This window comes from Hyla sarda, chromosome 4, assembly GCF_029499605.1.
Source record: "Hyla sarda isolate aHylSar1 chromosome 4, aHylSar1.hap1, whole genome shotgun sequence".
NCBI classification, from domain to species: domain Eukaryota; kingdom Metazoa; phylum Chordata; class Amphibia; order Anura; family Hylidae; genus Hyla; species Hyla sarda.
In genome coordinates, this window is record NC_079192.1 from 681981 (window position 1) to 702812 (window position 20832).

At 43.1% G+C, this 20832-nt stretch overlaps 1 protein-coding gene across 1 annotated transcript in view; it reads left to right on the forward strand.

The window, feature by feature from the left end:
- The first annotated feature begins 3331 nt into the window (after positions 1 to 3331).
- The window catches only part of LOC130367534 (erythropoietin-like), a 125141-nt gene continuing 107640 nt past the window's right edge, over positions 3332 to 20832 (forward strand). The window contains exon 1 of the mRNA XM_056569963.1: positions 3332 to 3607. Within this exon, the coding sequence (XP_056425938.1) occupies positions 3595 to 3607 (13 nt within the window). The 5' untranslated portion in view covers positions 3332 to 3594. The remainder of the gene's footprint in view (positions 3608 to 20832) is intronic.

Sequence of the window (20832 nt, forward strand, 5' to 3'; positions counted from 1 at the left end):
TAAATGATTGGGGTTGGCTCTCCTCCAGAAGGAAGACAGCTGTCTCTCTAGTGCCACCTATAGGAAGAACCCTGTAAGTCAATAGAGTCTAGATAATGACTACACTCATTCCAGTTCCTCTTCCTATAGGTAACATTAAGTTTTGCTCATCCTCACCTCCCCCCCTCGGGTTCTCCACCCCTAGACAACTTATCCCCTATCCAAAGGATATCCCTGCTGCACCCGGCATTCATTTAGAGCGTTGGGCGCAGCGCCGGAGGCTCGTAATGTCACAGCCGCACCCCACTCGTGACATCACGGCCACACTCCCTTAATGTAACTCTATAGGGGGGGGCCTCCGCCCCACATCACCAGTCATCTGGCACGGAGCGAAGTTTGCTCTGTGCACCAGATGTCTGGGTTGCCGCAGCCGAGATGACGGCTAGACCCCCGCAATCAGACATCTTATCCTCTATACTTTGGATAGGGCATAAGATGTCTAGGGGCGGAGTACCCCTTTAAGGCAAACTCTCTTTTAGCTTGTTCCTACAACCCCCTCGGTGGCCTACTGTAGACCATATTCAGCTCTCCTCTCAGTCCTCTACAACCTCCATTACTTGTTCCCCTGCTGCCCAGCATATACATTATCAGAATTCTCCTAATGATGTACAGCAAACTTCACAAGCCATCATCTTGGGATGCCGTCTGACCTATACTCACGGCTCCTTATCAGATCTTATATATTTTGATCCGGTGCAGAGATGTAGAAAAATAAAGCACTCACCCGTTCTTAGATGAAGAAAACTTCTTTATTGCATCAAACGAATTTAGGGCGTTCTCATGGAGTGCGGGAGAGCGGACATTAACAGGGGGCTGGGGGAGTGGGATGGGAGACGGTCCGTATCGCGCATAAAGCGCTTTGCCAGGCCCCGAGGGCGTTCTCATGGAGTGCGAGAGAGCGGACAGGAACAAGGAACAGGGAGGTGGGGGAGTGGGATGGGAGACGGCCCGTATCGCGCATAAAGCGCTTCGTCAGGCCCCTAGGGCATTCTCAAGGAGGGCGGTAATGTGGACAGGAACAGGGGGGTGGGGGAGTGGGATGGGAGATGGTCCATATTGCTCAGACAGCGCTTCGTCAGGCCTTTAGGGCGTTCTCATGGAGTGCGGGAGAGCGGACAGGAACAGGGGGGTGGGGGAGTGGGATGGGAGACGGTCCATGCCGCTCAGACAGCGCTTCGTCAGGCCTTTAGGGCGTTCTCATGGAGTGCGAGAGAGCGGACAGGAACAGGGGGGTGGGGGAGTGGGATGGGAGACGGTCCGTATCGCACAGACAGTGCTTTGTCAGGCCCCGAAGGGCCTGACGAAGCGCTGTCTGCGCGATACGGACTATCCTCCATCCCACTCCCCCAACCCCCTTTTTCCTCTCCGCTCTCCCGCACTCCATGAGAACGCCAAGATTCATTTGATGCAATAAAGAAGTTTTCTTTATCAAAGACTGGGTGAGTGCTCCATTTTTCTACATCTCTGCACCGGATTTATATTTCACCTTATATGAGAAGCACCGGAATGGTCATACAATTGCAGGAGTTAGATGCACAGTCCCATATGTGAAGTAAGGCTCCTTTCCCACTAGTGATTTCTCCGTTATTGAATTTCCGTCGCATGTTCCGTCACGATTTTCGGTGAAAACCGGCCGTTACAAAACCCCTGACGGCCGAGACTAAATCGCATTGCAGCCTATGGGATTTTGTAACTGCAAGTTTGCACCCGTATATGCCCGGAATTCATTACGGACGTTATACAGTGACGGGACATCGTGGCGGAAAAATTACTGCATGGGTGTGTGATGTGTCTGATTGTAGGGGGTCTGACTGCTCCCCCCACGATCTCCAGAACAGGGACTAGTTTTTTCCTAGGCATGAAGTTGTGAGTCAGCTGATACATTCTCTATTGGAGGGCCGGAGGTACACGAGTGCTGATATCTCCAGCGCTCCTATAGACAGTGCATGGATAAAGGGCCAACACTCAGGGTATGAGGCTGACTGCCATCCCGGATACCCCAAGTGGGCACTGCTTTAAACTTGGTGTTCACCTTTTAGATGCACCCAGAGTTTAAATGGGCACTGTCAGATACAAAAACTTTTGATATGTTGTAAAGCATGTATAACCAATAGATTTTGCAATTGCTTTCATTAGAAAATTTTCAGTATTCCATACTGAAAAAGTTATCCATAGAACTGCCTCCCTGCCTGCTTGGACACTTACTAGTCCTGCTGTGACCATGAGTCATGGACACACTTCCTTGATTGACAGCTGTGAGTGAAGGGCTCCTCCCACTGTCAGCTTGTGTCCCACTACTGTCAGTGAGGACAAGCTGGGATTTGTAGTTTTGCTAATGCTAGGGGAGATGTGAGCAGACAGCATACTGAGAGAGGGGGCGGAGACCTGCACAGTGAGGCCACGCCCCCTCCCTTTGAGAGGACTAGTGAGCTAAACTAAAAGTGTAATAATAAAATAAATAAAGGAGCTAGACACATAAAAATTAGATGTACATGGTCAGGATTAGGTATTGAGTGATATATTAAAAAAATATTTTTTTTTTGGATCTGACAGGTACACTTAAAGTATGTGGTGGTCGTAACAGGTAAGGAACTGCGGGAGGAAGAGGGCCTGGTGCTTACGGGGAATGATGGATATGTAAGTGGTACTTCAGCAACAGTGAAAATATAGTGAAAAAATGCAGAAAATGTAAAACAAAAAATGTACATGTAAGGAAAAATATAAAAATTAAATAGAAATAAGAAAAAAAAATACAGTACACCCCCCCCCCCGAAGCCTGTCTGTCTATACACCCCCAATATAGTAATGTCTACATGTTTATTTTCCATTATTTCAGCATAACTTTGTGCTTATAATAAAACAAAAATTGAAAAACAGATATTTCAAAAAATGTAATTTACTAAGATAAAAATGACATAAAAATAAAGATTTATCAGAGGGAAAAAGGCACAATTTCTTTTTCCTAATAGAATGAGACGACAGGACCTGTCTGCAAGGAGTTAATCAATAACTTAATAATGATATGAATAATTTTAGGTACAACTGTATGGATGTCCTGTTCTTCTCTCCGTATAACCTCGGTGTATGTTACTCTAGGTATAACGCCTGCATATGTGAGTATATATAGAGCAATAAGTCTCCCGGGGGAGTAGACGTGATGAGTTCTGCATTGCCTACTTCCTTCTGGATAGTCAGTTTCTTCTTCGTTCAGGAAATCCTCCCTTACAGACACATATATGAATTGGAAAAGGCTTCGGGATCACATCCCCTCAGCACCTTTCTCCCAGTTCCAACTGCTGGTGAAATATTAACCGCGGCTGTCTGTCCTGCACGCTGCATTCCCCCTGGGAAGCCAAGAACGTGCACCTTCACAAGAACTTCTTCAGCAATATCAGACCCCATTTACTGGAATTATAAGACCTGCACCCCAGGATTTGGCTGCGCCCATCGTGGATTTAACTCTTAAGGATATCACCTTGGCTTCTTTTTGTTTGAAAGTTCATACCCATCTATTGAGATGGAATATGCGGGCCCCCTACATGTGAAGATTTGGATATGGGTGTGACTGGTAGGTAATTATTACAGTATGATTGTGCAAAGTGTTGGCATGGGACAGGTATATAAAAAGTCTTCATTTGTCATGTGAACACGGGCTGACATCTATACGGTGCACCTACTCGTACCCGTCCAGTACTGCAGGCAATGACAGGCAAATGGGAATGATGAGGAATAATCTGGTGAGTAAGAGAAGCAGAAGTCAGCGTCTCCTCACCTGACAATTATAGGACCGGGCAATTATATAGGGATGTGCTAATTATCAGTGTATATCGGTATTATTATATAGTCATGTGATCATTATCAGTGTATATCAGTATTATTATATAGTCATGTGATCATTATCAGTGTATATCAGTATTATTATATAGTCATGTGATCCTTATCAGTGTATATCAGTATTATTATATAGTCATGTGATCATTATCAGTGTATATCAGTATTATCATATAGTCATGTGATCATTATCAGTGTATATCAGTATTATATATAGTCATGTGATCATTATCAGTGTATATCAGTATTATTATATAGTCATGTGATCCTTATCAGTGTATATCAGTATTATTATATAGTCATGTGATCATTATCGGTGTATATCAGTATTATTCTATAGTCATGTGATCATTATCAGTGTATATCAGTATTATTCTATAGTCATGTGATCATTATCAGTGTATATCAGTATTATTATATAGTCATGTGATCATTATCAGTGTATATCAGTATTATTATATAGTAACAGGATCATTATCAGTGTATATCAGTATTATTATATAGTCATGTGATCATTATCAGTGTATATCAGTATTATTATATAGTCATGTGATCATTATCAGTGTATATCAGTATTATATATAGTCATGTGATCATTATCACTGTATATCAGTATTATTATATAGTCATGTGCTAATTATCAGTGTATATCAGTATTATTATATACTCATGTGATCATTATCAGTGTATATCAGTATTATCATATAGTCATGTGATCATTATCAGGGTATATCAGTATTATTATATAGTCATGTGATCATCATCAGTGTATATCAGTATTATTATATAGTCATGCGCTGATTATCATTATATAGCAGTATTATTATATAGTGACAGGATCATTATCAGTGTATATCAGTATTATTATATAGTCATGTGATCATTATCAGGGTATATCAGTATTATTATATAGTCATGCGCTGATTATCATTATATAGCAGTATTATTATATAGTAACATGATCATTATCAGTGTATATCGGTATTATTATATAGTAACATGATCATTATCAGTGTATATCAGTATTATTATATAGTCATGTGATCATTATCAGTGTATGTCAGTATTATTATATAGTCATGTGATCATTATCAGTGTATATCAGTATTATTATATAGTCATGTGATCATTATCAGTGTATATCAGTATTATTATATAGTCATGCGCTGATTATCATTATATAGCAGTATTATTATATAGTGACAGGATCATTATCAGTGTATATCAGTATTATTATATAGTCATGTGATCATTATCAGTGTATATCAGTATTATTATACAGTCATGTGATCATTATCAGTGTATATCAGTATTATTATATAGTCATGTGATCATTATCAGTGTATATCAGTATTATTATATAGTGATGTGCTAATTATCAGTGTAAATCAGTATTATTATATAGCAATGTGCTAATTATCAGTGTATATCAGTATTATTATATAGTGATGTGCTAATTATCAGTGTATATCAGTATTATTATATAGTCATTAGATCATTATCAGTGTATATCAGTATTATTATATAGTCATGTGATCATTATCAGTGTATATCGGTATTATTATATAGTCATGTGATCATTATCAGTGTATATCAGTATTATTATATAGTCATGTGATCATTATCAGTGTATATCAGTATTATCATATAGTCATGCGCTGATTATCATTATATAGCAGTATTATTATATAGTGACAGGATCATTATCAGTGTATATCAGTATTATTATACAATCATGTGATCATTATCAGTGTATATCAGTATTATTATATAGTCATGTGATCATTATCAGGGTATATCAGTATTATTATATAGTCATGCGCTGATTATCATTATATAGCAGTATTATTATATAGTAACATGATCATTATCAGTGTATATCAGTATTATTATACAATCATGTGATCATTATCAGTGTATATCAGTATTATTCTATAGTCATGTGATCATTATCAGTGTATATCAGTATTATATATAGTCATGTGATCATTATCAGTGTATATCAGTATTATTCTATAGTCATGTGATCATTATCAGTGTATATCAGTATTATTATATAGTCATGTGATCATTATCAGTGTATATCAGTATTATTATATAGTCATGTGATCATTATCAGTGTATATCAGTATTATTATATAGTCATGTGATCATTATCAGTGTATATCAGTATTATATATAGTCATGTGATCATTATCAGTGTATATCAGTATTATTCTATAGTCATGTGATCATTATCAATGTATATCAGTATTATTCTATAGTTATGTGATTATCAGTGTATATCAGTATTATATATAGTCATGTGATCATTATCAGTGTATATCAGTATTATTATATAGTTCTGTGATTATCAGTGTATATCAGTATTATTATATAGTTATGTAATTATCAGTGTATATCAGTATTATTCTATAGTTATGTGATTATCAGTGTATATCAGTATTATTCTATAGTCATGTGATCATTATCAGTGTATATCAGTATTATTATATAGTGATAGGATCATTATCAGTGTATATCAGTATTATTATATAGTCAATATATATGTATTATTATATAGTCATGTGATCATTATCAGTGTATATCAGTATTATTCTATAGTCATGTGATTATTATCAGTGTATATCAGTATTATTATATAGTGATAGGATCATTATCAGTGTATATCAGTATTATTATATAGTCAATATATATGTATTATTATATAGTCATGTGATCATTATCAGTGTATATCAGTATTATTATATAGTCATGTGATCATTATCAGTGTATATCGGTATTATTATCATGTGATCATTATCGGTGTATATCATTATTATTATATAGTCATGTGATCGTTACTGGTGTATATCAGTTATTATATGGCCATGTGATCATTATCGGTGTATATCAGTTTTATACAGTCATGTGATCATTATCGGTGTATATCAGTTTTATACAGTCATGTGATCATCATTAGTGTGTATCAGTATTATTATATAGTCATGTGATCATTATCAGTGTATATCAGTATTATTATATAGTCATGTGATCATTATCAGTGTATATCAGTATTATATATAGTCATGTGATCATTATCAGTGTATATCAGTATTATTCTATAGTCATGTGATCATTATCAATGTATATCAGTATTATTATATAGTCATGTGATCATTATCAGTGTATATCAGTATTATTATATAGTTATGTGATTATCAGTGTATATCAGTATTATTATATAGTCATGTGATCATTATCAGTGTATATCAGTATTATTATATAGTCATGTGATCATTATCAGTGTATATCAGTATTATTCTATAGTCATGTGATCATTATCAGTGTATATCAGTATTATTATATAGTCATGTGATCATTATCAGTGTATATCAGTATTATTATATAGTAACAGGATCATTATCAGTGTATATCAGTATTATTATATAGTTATGTAATTATCAGTGTATATCAGTATTATTCTATAGTTATGTGATTATCAGTGTATATCAGTATTATTATATAGTCAATATATATGTATTATTATATAGTCATGTGATCATTATCAGTGTATATCAGTATTATTATATAGTCATGTGATCATTATCAGTGTATATCGGTATTATTATCATGTGATCATTATCGGTGTATATCATTATTATTATATAGTCATGTGATCGTTACTGGTGTATATCAGTTATTATATGGCCATGTGATCATTATCGGTGTATATCAGTTTTATACAGTCATGTGATCATTATCGGTGTATATCAGTTTTATACAGTCATGTGATCATCATTAGTGTGTATCAGTATTATTATATAGTGATGTGATCGTTACCAGTGTATATCAGTTATTATATGGCCATGTGATCATTATCAGTGTATATCAGTATTATATATAGTCATGTGATCATTATCAGTGTATATCAGTATTATTATATAGTAACAGGATCATTATCAGTGTATATCAGTATTATATATAGTCATGTTATCATTATCAGTCTATATCAGTATTATTATATAGTCATGTGATCATTATCAGTGTATATCAGTATTATTATATAGTCATGTGATCATTATCAGTGTATATCGGTATTATTATATGGTCATGTGATCATTATCAGTATTATTATTCTGTGACAGGATAATTATTAGTGTATATTAGTATTATTATATAGTCATGTGATCATTATCAGTGTATATCAGTATTATTATATAGCGACAGGATCATTATCAGTGTATATCAGTATTATTATATAGTTATGTGATTATCAATGTATATCAGTATTATTCTATAGTTATGTGATCATTATCAGTGTATATCAGTATTATTATATAGTGACAGGATCATTAATAGTGTATATCAGTATTATTATATGGTCATGTGATCATTATCAGTGTATATCAGTATTATTATATAGTGACAGGATCATTATCAGTGTATATCAGTATTATTATATGGTCATGTGATCATTATCAGTGTATATCAGTATTATTATATAGTGACAGGATCATTATCAGTGTATATCAGTATTATTATATGGTCATGTGATCATTATCAGTGTATATCAGTATTATTATATAGTGACAGGATCATTATCAGTGTATATCAGTATTATTATATAGTCATGTGATCATTATCAGTGTATATCAGTATTATTATATAGTCATGTGATCATTATCAGTGTATATCGGTATTATTATATGGTCATGTGATCATTATCAGTGTATATCGGTATTATTATATAGTGACAGGATCATTATCAGTGTATATTAGTATTATTATATAGTCATGTGATCATTATCAGTGTATATCGGTATTATTATATAGTGACAGGATCATTAATAGTGTATATCAGTATTATTATATAGTCATGTGATCATTATCGGTGTATATGAGTTTTATACAGTCATGTGATCATTATCAGTGTATATCAGTATTATATAGTGACAGGATCATTATCAGTGTATATCAGTATTATTATATAGTCATGTGATCATTATCAGTGTATATCAGTATTATTATATAGTCACATGATCATTATCAGTATATATCAGTATTATTTTATAGTCATGTGATCGTTACCGGTGTATATCAGTTATTATATGGCCATGTGATCGTTACCGGTGTATATCAGTTTTATACAGTCATGTGATCATTATCGGTGTATATTAGTTTTATACAGTCATGTGATCATTATCAGTGTATATCAGTATTATTATATTGTCATGTGATCATTATCAGTGTATATCAGTTATTATTATATAGTAATGTGATCATTATCAGTGTATATCAGTATTATTATATACTCATGTGATCATTATCGGTGTATATCAGTATTATTATATGGTCATGTGATCATTATCAGTGTATATCAGTATTATTATATAGTGACAGGATCATTATCAGTGTATATCAGTATTATTATATGGTCATGTGATCATTATCAGTGTATATCAGTATTATTATATAGTGACAGGATCATTATCAGTGTATATCAGTATTATTATATGGTCATGTGATCATTATCAGTGTATATCAGTATTATTATATAGTGACAGGATCATTATCAGTGTATATCAGTATTATTATATAGTCATGTGATCATTATCAGTGTATATCAGTATTATTATATAGTCATGTGATCATTATCAGTGTATATCGGTATTATTATATGGTCATGTGATCATTATCAGTGTATATCGGTATTATTATATAGTGACAGGATCATTATCAGTGTATATTAGTATTATTATATAGTCATGTGATCATTATCAGTGTATATCGGTATTATTATATAGTGACAGGATCATTAATAGTGTATATCAGTATTATTATATAGTCATGTGATCATTATCGGTGTATATGAGTTTTATACAGTCATGTGATCATTATCAGTGTATATCAGTATTATATAGTGACAGGATCATTATCAGTGTATATCAGTATTATTATATAGTCATGTGATCATTATCAGTGTATATCAGTATTATTATATAGTCACATGATCATTATCAGTATATATCAGTATTATTTTATAGTCATGTGATCGTTACCGGTGTATATCAGTTATTATATGGCCATGTGATCGTTACCGGTGTATATCAGTTTTATACAGTCATGTGATCATTATCGGTGTATATTAGTTTTATACAGTCATGTGATCATTATCAGTGTATATCAGTATTATTATATTGTCATGTGATCATTATCAGTGTATATCAGTTATTATTATATAGTAATGTGATCATTATCAGTGTATATCAGTATTATTCTATACTCATGTGATCATTATCGGTGTATATCAGTATTATTATATAGTCATGTGATCATTATCAGTGTATATCAGTATTATTATATAGTCATGTGATCGTTATCAGTGTATATCAGTATTATTATATAGTCATGTGATCATTATCGGTGTATATCAGTATTATTATATAGTCATGTGATCATTATCAGTGTATATCAGTATTATTATATAGTCATGTGATCATTATCAGTGTATATCAGTATTATTATATACTCATGTGATCATTATCGGTGTATATCAGTATTATTATATAGTCATGTGATCATTATCAGTGTATATCAGTATTATTACATAGTCATGTGATCATTATCAGTGTATATCAGTATTATTATATAGTCATGTGATCGTTATCAGTATATATCACTATTGGAGATGAGAGAACTTTTTCAAAAGTTAAGTTTGCTGGGCTTGGAAAATGTTTGTTTTGTGTCGAACAAGTTTTCTGCAAACCAGCACTTAAATCCGCCTGAAAACGTGTTTAATACTGCCTAAGAGCTCTGAAGCCCTGTATAACATTGCTGGAAATGTATTCAAGTAGTTTTTGGCTATGTTCACACTTCGGAATGTCTGCACTGAAAATCTATGTGCGGATATTCCGGAGACTGCGGGCACCAGCATAACCTGCCGGTGCTAAGACCGCACGGAGATCCACCGTCTCATAGACGGCTAAGCCTTCTGTGCAGAGTCTGCAAAAAGAATCAACAGGTTAATTATTTCCGCGGAAGCGGAAAACTGAATTTTCGCACCAGAAACATCTGTCGTGGAAATTCCGCAATGTGCACAGCGCAGCAGAGTTCCTTTGAATACAATGGGACACTGCTGCTCCGGATCTCCAGAAGAATTCCAATGCAGAATTCCACATGGAAATTCCGGACGTGTGAACATAGCCTCAAGTGGTTTTAAGGCTAAGTTAATGTCAAAGTTACAGAAACATGCAGTAACCCATGGTAACTAACAGCTCTAGCAGGTTTTGTATGCTTTTTAACACTACAATAAAGCTGCATAAAGTACCGGCGGTTGTTGTCAGATGCCTGTCGGTGATATAATACACATGGAGGTATCACGGGACGCAATGGCTTTTTCTAAGCATTCCAAAAATGATCCCTTTTGGGAGAGGCAACAGGGGTGGTGTCCCAAAATAGTGAAGAAGAAATATATTTGGTATTCCTTACTTCCTCTCTGCAGAGATGGTACTGCGCCTACTTTGTACATCCAAGAAAGAAAGAAGAACGGAGCACATGTCTTCAGTTTAGGGGTGTGAGGTAGAGGGAGGGTGGTCCCGTGGCAGGAGGGGGAATGTCAGGCAATGGTCTGTGTCACGCTGGAATGCGCTTCGTCAGGCCCTCAGGGCCTGACGAAGTGCATTCCAGCATGACACGGACTGTTGCCAGGGCCTGACGAAGTACATTCCAGCGTGACATGGACTGTTGCCAGGGCCTGACGAAGCACATTCCAGCGTGACACGGACTGTTGCCAGGGCCTGATCAAACGCATTCCAACGGGACACGGACTGTTGCCAGGGCCTGACGAAGCGCATTCCAGCGTGACACGGACTGTTGCCAGGGCCTGACGAAGTACATTCCAGCGTGACATGGACTGTTGCCAGGGCCTGACGAAGCACATTCCAGCGTGACACGGACTGTTGCCAGGGCCTGATCAAACGCATTCCAACGGGACACGGACTGTTGCCAGGGCCTGACGAAGCGCATTCCAGCGTGACACGGACTGTTGCCAGGGCCTGATGAAGCGCATTCCAGCATGACACGGACTGTTGCCAGGGCCTGACGAAGCACATTCCAGCGTGACACGGACTGTTGCCAGGGCCTGATCAAACACATTCCAACGGGACACGGACTGTTGCCAGGGCCTGACGAAGCGCATTCCAGCGTGACACGGACTGTTGCCAGGGCCTGACGAAGTGCATTCCAGCATGACACGGACTGTTGCCAGGGCCTGACAAAGCGCATTCCAGCGTGACATGGACTGTTGCCAGGGCCTGACGAAGCACATTCCAGCGTGACACGGACTGTTGCCAGGGCCTGATCAAACGCATTCCAAAGGGACACGGACTGTTGCCAGGGCCTGATGAAGCGCATTCCAGCATGACACGGACTGTTGCCAGGGCCTGACGAAGCACATTCCAGCGTGACACGGACTGTTGCCAGGGCCTGATGAAGCGCATTCCAGCATGACACGGACTGTTGCCAGGGCCTGGCGAAGCGCATTCCAGCATGACACGGACTGTTGCCAGGGCCTGATCAAACGCATTCCAACGGGACACGGACTGTTGCCAGGGCCTGACGAAGCGCATTCCAGCGTGACACGGACTGTTGCAGGGCCTGATGAAGCGCATTCCAGCATGACACGGACTGTTGCCAGGGCCTGACGAAGCACATTCCAGCGTGACACGGACTGTTGCCAAGGCCTGATGAAGCGCATTCCAGCATGACACGGACTGTTGCCAGGGCCTGATGAAGCGCATTCCAGCATTACACGGACTGTTGCCAGGGCCTGGCGAAGTGCATTCCAGCATGACACAGACTGTTGCCAGGGCCTGGCGAAGCGCATTCCAGCGTGACACGGACTGTTGCCAGGGCCTGACGAAGCGCATTGCAGCATGACACGGACTGTTGCCAGGGCCTGATCAAACGCATTCCAATGGGACACGGACTGTTGCCAGGGCCTGACGAAGCGCATTCCAGCGTGACACGGACTGTTGCCAGGGCCTGACGAAGCGCATTCCAGCATGACACGGACTGTTGCCAGGGCCTGACGAAGTGCATTCCAGCATGACACGCACTGTTGCCAGGGCCTGACAAAGCACATTCCAGCGTGACATGGACTGTTGCCAGGGCCTGACGAAGCACATTCCAGCGTGACACGGACTGTTGCCAGGGCCTGATCAAACGCATTCCAACGGGACACGGACTGTTGCCAGGGCCTGACGAAGCGCATTCCAGCGTGACACGGACTGTTGCCAGGGCCTGATGAAGCGCATTCCAGCATGACACGGACTGTTGCCAGGGCCTGACGAAGCGCATTCCAGCATGACACGGACTGTTGCCAGGGCATGATCAAACGCATTCCAACGGGACACGGACTGTTGCCAGGGCCTGACGAAGCGCATTCCAGCGTGACACGGACTGTTGCCAGGGCCTGACGAAGCGCATTCCAGCGTGACACGGACTGTTGCCAGGGCCTGACGAAGCGCATTCCAGCGTGACACAGACTGTTGCCAGGGCCTGACGAAGTGCATTCCAGCGTGACACAAACTGTTGCCAGGGCCTGACGAAGCACATTCCAGCGTCACACGGACTATTGCCAGGGCCTGATGAAGCGCATTCCAGCGTGACACGGACTGTTGCCAGGGCCTGACGAAGTGCATTCCAGCGTGACACAGACTGTTGCCAGGGCCTGATGAAGCACATTCCAGCGTGACACAGACTGTTGCCAGGGCCTTATGAAGCGCATTCCAGCGTGACACGGACTGTTGCCAGGGCCTGACGAAGCGCATTCCAGCGTGACACAGACTGTTGCCAGGGCCTGGTGAAGTGCATTCCAGCGTGACACGGACTGTTGCCAGGGCCTGACGAAGCACATTCCAGCGTGACATGGACTGTTGCCAGGGCCTGACGAAGCACATTCCAGCGTGACACGAACTGTTGCCAGGGCCTGATAAAACGCATTCCAACGGGACACGGACTGTTGCCAGGGCCTGACGAAGCGCATTCCAGCGTGACACGGACTGTTGCCAGGGCCTGATGAAGCGCTTTCCAGCATGACACGGACTGTTGCCAGGGCCTTATGAAGCACATTCCAGAGTGACACGGACTGTTGCCAGGGCCTGGCGAAGCGCATTCCAGCATGACACGGACTGTTGCCAGGGCCTGATCAAATGCATTCCAACGGGACACGGACTGTTGCCAGGGCCTGACGAAGCGCATTCCAGCGTGACACGGACTGTTGCCAGGGCCTGACAAAGCGCATTCCAGCATGACACGGACTGTTGCCAGGGCCTGATCAAACGCATTCCAACGGGACACGGACTGTTGCCAGGGCCTGACGAAGCGCATTCCAGCGTGACACGGACTGTTACCAGGGCCTGACGAAGTGCATTCCAGCGTGACACAAACTGTTGCCAGGGCCTGACGAAGCACATTCCAGCGTCACACAAACTATTGCCAGGGCCTGATGAAGCGCATTCCAGCGTGACACGGACTGTTGCCAGGGCCTGACGAAGTGCATTCCAGCGTGACACAGACTGTTGCCAGGGCCTGATGAAGCACATTCCAGCGTGACACGGACTGTTGCCAGGGCCTGATGAAGCGCATTCCAGCGTGACACAGACTGTTGCCAGGGCCTTATGAAGCGCATTCCAGCGTGACACGGACTGTTGCCAGGGCCTAACGAAGCGCATTCCAGTGTCACATGGACTGTTGCCAGGGCCTGACGAAGCGCATTCCAGCGTGACACGGACTGTTGCCAGGGCCTGATGAAGCGCATTCCAGCGTGACACGGACTGTTGCCAGGGCCTGAGGAAGTGCATTCCAGCGTCACACGGACTGTTGCCAGGGCCTGACGAAGCACATTCCAGCGTGACACGGACTGTTGCCAGGGCCTGATGAAGCGCATTCCAGCGTGACACGGACTGTTGCCAGGGCCTGATGAAGCACATTCCAGCGTGACACGGACTGTTGCCAGGGCCTGATGAAGCGCATTCCAGCGTGACACAGACTGTTGCCAGGGCCTTATGAAGCGCATTCCAGCGTGACACGGACTGTTGCCAGGGCCTAACGAAGCGCATTCCAGTGTCACACGGACTGTTGCCAGGGCCTGACGAAGCGCATTCCAGCGTAACACGGACTGTTGCCAGGGCCTGATGAAGCGCATTCCAGCGTGACACGGACTGTTGCCAGGGCCTGACGAAGTGCATTCCAGCGTCACACGGACTGTTGCCAGGGCCTGACGAAGCACATTCCAGCGTGACACGGACTGTTGCCAGGGCCTGATGAAGCGCATTCCAGCGTGACACAGACTGTTGCCAGGGCCTTATGAAGCGCATTCCAGCGTGACACGGACTGTTGCCAGGGCCTGACGAAGTGCATTCCAGCGTGACACAAACTGTTGCCAGGGCCTGATGAAGTGCATTCCAGCGTGACACGATGTTGCCAGGGCCTGACGAAGCGCATTCCATGGTGACACGGACTGTTGCCAGGGCCTGACGAAGCGCATTCCAGCGTGACACGGACTGTTGCCAGGGCCTGACGAAGTGCATTCCAGCGTGACACAAACTGTTGCCAGGGCCTGATGAAGTGCATTCCAGCGTGACACGATGTTGCCAGGGCCTGACGAAGCGCATTCCATGGTGACACGGACTGTTGCCAGGGCCTGACGAAGCGCATTCCAGCGTGACACGGACTGTTGCCAGGGCCTGACGAAGTGCATTCCAGCGTGACACAAACTGTTGCCAGAGCCTGATGAAGTGCATTCCAGCGTGACACGATGTTGCCAGGGCCTGACGAAGCGCATTCCATGGTGACACGGACTGTTGCCAGGGCCTGACGAAGCGCATTCCAGCGTGACACGGACTGTTGCCAGGGCCTGACGAAGTGCATTCCAGCGTGACACAAACTGTTGCCAGGGCCTGATGAAGCGCTTTCCAGCGTGACACGGACTGTTGCCAGGGCCTGGTGAAGCGCATTCCAGCATGACACGGACTGTTGCCAGGGCCTGACGAAGTGCATTCCAGCGTGACACGGACTGTTGCCAGGGCCTGACGAAGCCTATTCCAGTGTGACACGGACTGTTGTCAGGGCCTGATTAAGCGCATTCCAGCGTGACACGGACTGTTGCCTGACGTTACCCTAAATTACAGCAAGAGATCCACCTGGGTAGCGGTGCCAAATATACTCTGTGCTATGTCTTTATGACTGTGTCGCTATGCTCTTATGACTGTGCCTCTTGCTGCATCTGAAAACATAGTAAAGAATTTTCACATGGCCATAAAGAGATAGGTACACCTATCACCTAGGATAAAGAGATAGGTACACCTATCGCCTAGGAAAAAGAGATAGGTACACCTATCACCTAGGATAAAGAGATAGGTACACCTGTCACCTAGGATAAAGAGATAGGTACACCTATCGCCTAGGAAAAAGAGATAGGTACACCTATCGCCTAGGAAAAAGAGATAGGTACACCTATCGCCTAGGATAAAGAGATAGGTACATCTGTCACCTAGGATAGAGAGATAGGTACACCTATCACCTAGGATAAAGAGATAGGTACACCTATCCCCTAGGATAAAGAGATAGGCACACCTAGGATAAAGAGATAGGTACACCTGTCACCTAGGATAGAGAGATAGGTACACCTGTCACCTAAGATAAAGAGATAGGTACACCTAGGATAAAGAGATAGGTACACCTGTCACCCAGGATAAAGAGATGGGTACACCTATCACCTAATATAAAGAGATAGGTACACCTATCACCTAGGATAAAGAGATAGGTACACCTATCACCTAGGATAAAGAGATAGGTACACCTATCACCTAGGATAAAGAGATGGGTACACCTGTCCCCCAGGATAAAGAGATAGGTACACCTATCACCTAAGATAAAGAGATAGGTACACCTATCACCTAGGATAAAGAGATAGGTACGCCTGTCACCTAGGATAAAGAGATAGGTACACCTGTCACCTAGGATAAAGAGATAGGTACACCTTTCACCTAATATAAAGAGATAGGTACACCGATCACCTAGGATAAAGAGATAGGTACACCTATCACCTAAGATAAAGAGATAGGTACACCTATCACCTAGGATAAAGAGATAGGTACACCTGTCACCTAGGATAAAGAGATAGGTACACCTATCACCCAGGATAAAGAGATAGGTACACCTATCACCCAGGATATTTCCCATATCACCTAGGATAAAGAGATAGGTACACCTATCACCTGGGATAAAGAGATAGGTACACCTGTCCCCCAGGATAAAGAGATAGGTACACCTATCACCTAAGATAAAGAGATAGGTACAACTATCACCTAGGATAAAGAGATAGGCACACCTGTCACCTAGGATAAAGAGATAGGTACACTTATCACCTAGGATAAAGAGATAGGTACAACTGTCACCTAGGATAAAGAGATAGGTACACCTATCACCTAGGATAAAGAGATAGGTACACCTATCAACTAGGATAAAGAGATAGGTACACCTGTCACCTAGGATAAAGAGATAGGTACACCTATCACCTAGGATAAAGAGATAGGTACACCTATCACCTAGGATTAAGAGATAGGTACACCTGTCACCTAGGATAAAGAGATAGGTACACCTGTCACCTAGGATAAAGAGATAGGTACACCTGTCACCTAGGATAAAGAGATAGGTACACCTGTCACCTAGGATAAAGAGATAGGTACACCTATCACCTAGGACAAAGAGATAGGTACACCCCTGCTCCTCCTCCAGATTTCAAATGTGCAGATGCAGCAACGTCGCCGTCACTAGTTCCTGATTAGGCCATCATGTCTGCTGACATACTTCTCATTAAAATCCTCCTCATGGTCTCCACCACTCCTCTCAGTGGGAACTTCTGATGTCTGATCCTGGGCTCCATGTTCCATCTCAGTACATCCACCATGATGCCTTACAGTATCCCCACCACACCTATCACCACAGACCCTCTAGTTCTATGCTCGGCCACTGCTTCCACCTCCACCATCTCTGCAACACATTTCAAAGGCTGACCGTAACACAACTCCTCCTCGAGGCTAATGTTACCCTTCTGCTTAACACAAGGGAAGGAAGCAAAGACAGAGAGGAGGAAACAGACTGCCTAGGAGGGCCATTGCCACCGCGCCATGTAACTGTACAAGATGAGGAATTCACTGACACCTGGCTCAATGTCATAATGTCAGACTCTTCTACAACCTTCTGAAAAGACTTCAAATAAGTCAACCAGTCCACAAGGGTCGTACTGTACTCTGAAACCAAACAATCCCTGGAAGACTACTACTATCACCAGTCACCTGGCTGCTGCTACCTTTACTAGTGCTGATACTGCCACAAACATTCTTACTGGCAGAGGACATGGCAGGGGTGTTCTGTCCTGTACCCTGTCCAAGAATGATTTTACTAGACATATATTTTTTTTTTATAAAAAAGAATTTGGAGGTTATTTTTGGGGTGACTTGTCACTCACCTACTAGTCAACTTTTACTCTCAACAGTTTAAACTGCTTAGTTATGTTAAACCCAGATACAAATACTACAAGTTTTATTAAACCCAGAAAATACAAGTAACTTAACCTTAGATGTCTATTCCATGTTCACAATACTTTTAAAACGTATTTATGCTAAAATAAAGGTCAGCCTTCTGCCTTGCTCAGTTTGCTAGGTATTTGTAGCTTTTGTGAGCTTGTATGAGCTATTATGAGCTCATTCACACCTGGCTGGGATTTGAAGTGCACCAACTGTACACGGGACTGTAAGTTACTGGAGGTCACTGTCTGAGGTCAGCCCACTAAACAATACTTTGCTCTGCTTGCAATGTGATAGCTTTTATGGGCTGGTTCACTGCTGGCTGGGATTTGTAGTGCACCAACTACACACAGCACTGCAGACGACAGGAGGTCTCTGTATGAGGCAGCCCACTGATTAAGGATTTGATCTGCTTGCTTTTGAAATCTATAGGTTTGGTGATGGCTTTATGGGATCAGTAGTCCTTGCTTAACGCTCTCTCTTTCTTTCTCAGCTTTCTCTCAAAATGGCAGCCACAATGCTTTATTGGCCTCTTTAACCCAACCCTCTTGTTACGCCGAGCGCTCCGGGTCCCCGTTCCTCCCCGGAGCGCTCGCCTCTTCTTCGTTGTTGCAGCGCCCCGGTCAGATCCACTGACCGGGTGCGCTGCGGTCCCGTCTTCAGCCGGGGTGCGATTCGCGATGCGGGTAGCGCCCGCTCGCGATGCGCACCCCGGTCCCCGTACCTGACTCGCTCTCCCTCGGTCCTGTCCCGGCGCGCGCGGCCCCGCTCCCTAGGGCGCGCGCGCGCCGGGTCTCTGCGATTTAAAGGGCCAGTGCACCAATGATGGTGCCTGGCCCAATCTTCCCAATTAGCTTAATTGGTAATCTTCCCTTGCACTCCCTCGCCGGATCTTGTTGCACTTGTGCCTAGTGGAAGCATTCCTTGTCTGTTCCTAGTCCGTGTTCCTGACCTCCTGCCGTTGCCCCTGACTACGATCCTTGCCGCCTGCCCCCGACCTTCTGCTACGTCCGACCTTGCTTCTCCCTACTCCATTGTACCGCGCCTATCTTCAGCATCTTCAGCAGCCAGAGAGGTGAGCCGTTGCTAGTGGATACGACCTGGTCACTACCGCCGCAGCAAGACCATCCCGCTTTGCGGCGGGCTCTGGTGAAAACCTGTAGTGGCTTAGAACCGGTCCACTAGCGCGGTCCACGCCATCCCTCTCTGGCACAGAGGATCCACTACCTGCCAGCCGGCATCGTGACAGTAGATCCGGCCATGGATCCCGCTGAGGTTCCCCTGCCAGTTGTCTCTGATATCGCCCGACAGATCGCCCATCTAACCCACCAGCTGTCGGAAGTGTCCACCATTTTGCACCAACATCCCCTGCCAGTTGCCTCTGATATCGCCCGACAGGTCGCCCTTCTAACCCACCAGCTGTCGGAAGTGTCCACCATGGTGCGCCAACATTCGCAACTTCTTCAGCAATCATCTCCTCCGCCAGCTCCTGCACCTCCTCCGCAGCGAGTGGCCACTCCTAGCCTCTGCCTGTCTTTGCCGGACAAATTTAATGGGGACTCTAAGTATTGCCGTGGCTTTCTTTCGCAATGTTCCCAGCACTTGGAGATGATGTCGGACCAGTTTCCTACTGAAAGGTCTAAGGTGGCTTTCGTGTTCTGCCTTCTGTCTGGAAAGGCCCTGTCATGGGCCGCACCGCTCTGGGACCGCAATGACCCCGTCACTGCCTCTGTACACTCCTTCTTCTCGGAAATTCGAAGTGTCTTTGAGGAACCTGCCCGAGCTTCTTCAGCCGAGATTGCCCTGCTGAACCTGGTCCAGGGTGTTTCTTCCGTTGGCGAGTACGCCATTCAGTTCCGTGCTCTTGCTTACGAGTTGTCCTGGAATAGTGAGACTCTCTGCGCGACCTTTAAAAAAGGCCTATCCAGCAACATTAAAGATGTTCTGGCCGCACGAGAGACTCCTGCTGACCTACATGAACTCATTCATCTAGCCACTCGCATTGACATGCGTTCTTCCGGATGGCGTCTGGAGCTCCGCCTGGATATGGACTTTGTTCGCACGAAGCGTTTTTTCTCTCCGGCTCCTCTCTCCTCTGGTCCTCTGCAATCTGTTCCTGTGCTTCCCGCCGCGGAGGCTATGCATGTTGACCGGTCTTGCTTGACACCTCAAGAGAGGACACGACGCCGCATGGAGAATCTTTGCCTGTACCATGCCGGTACCGAACACTTCCTGAAGGATTGTCCTATCCGTCCTCCCCGCCTGGAAAGACGCACGCTGACTCCGCACGAAGGTGACACAGTTCTTGATGTCAACTCTGCTTCTCCACGCCTTACTGTGCCTGTGCGGATATCTGCCTCTACCTTCTCCTTCTCTACTATGCTCTTCT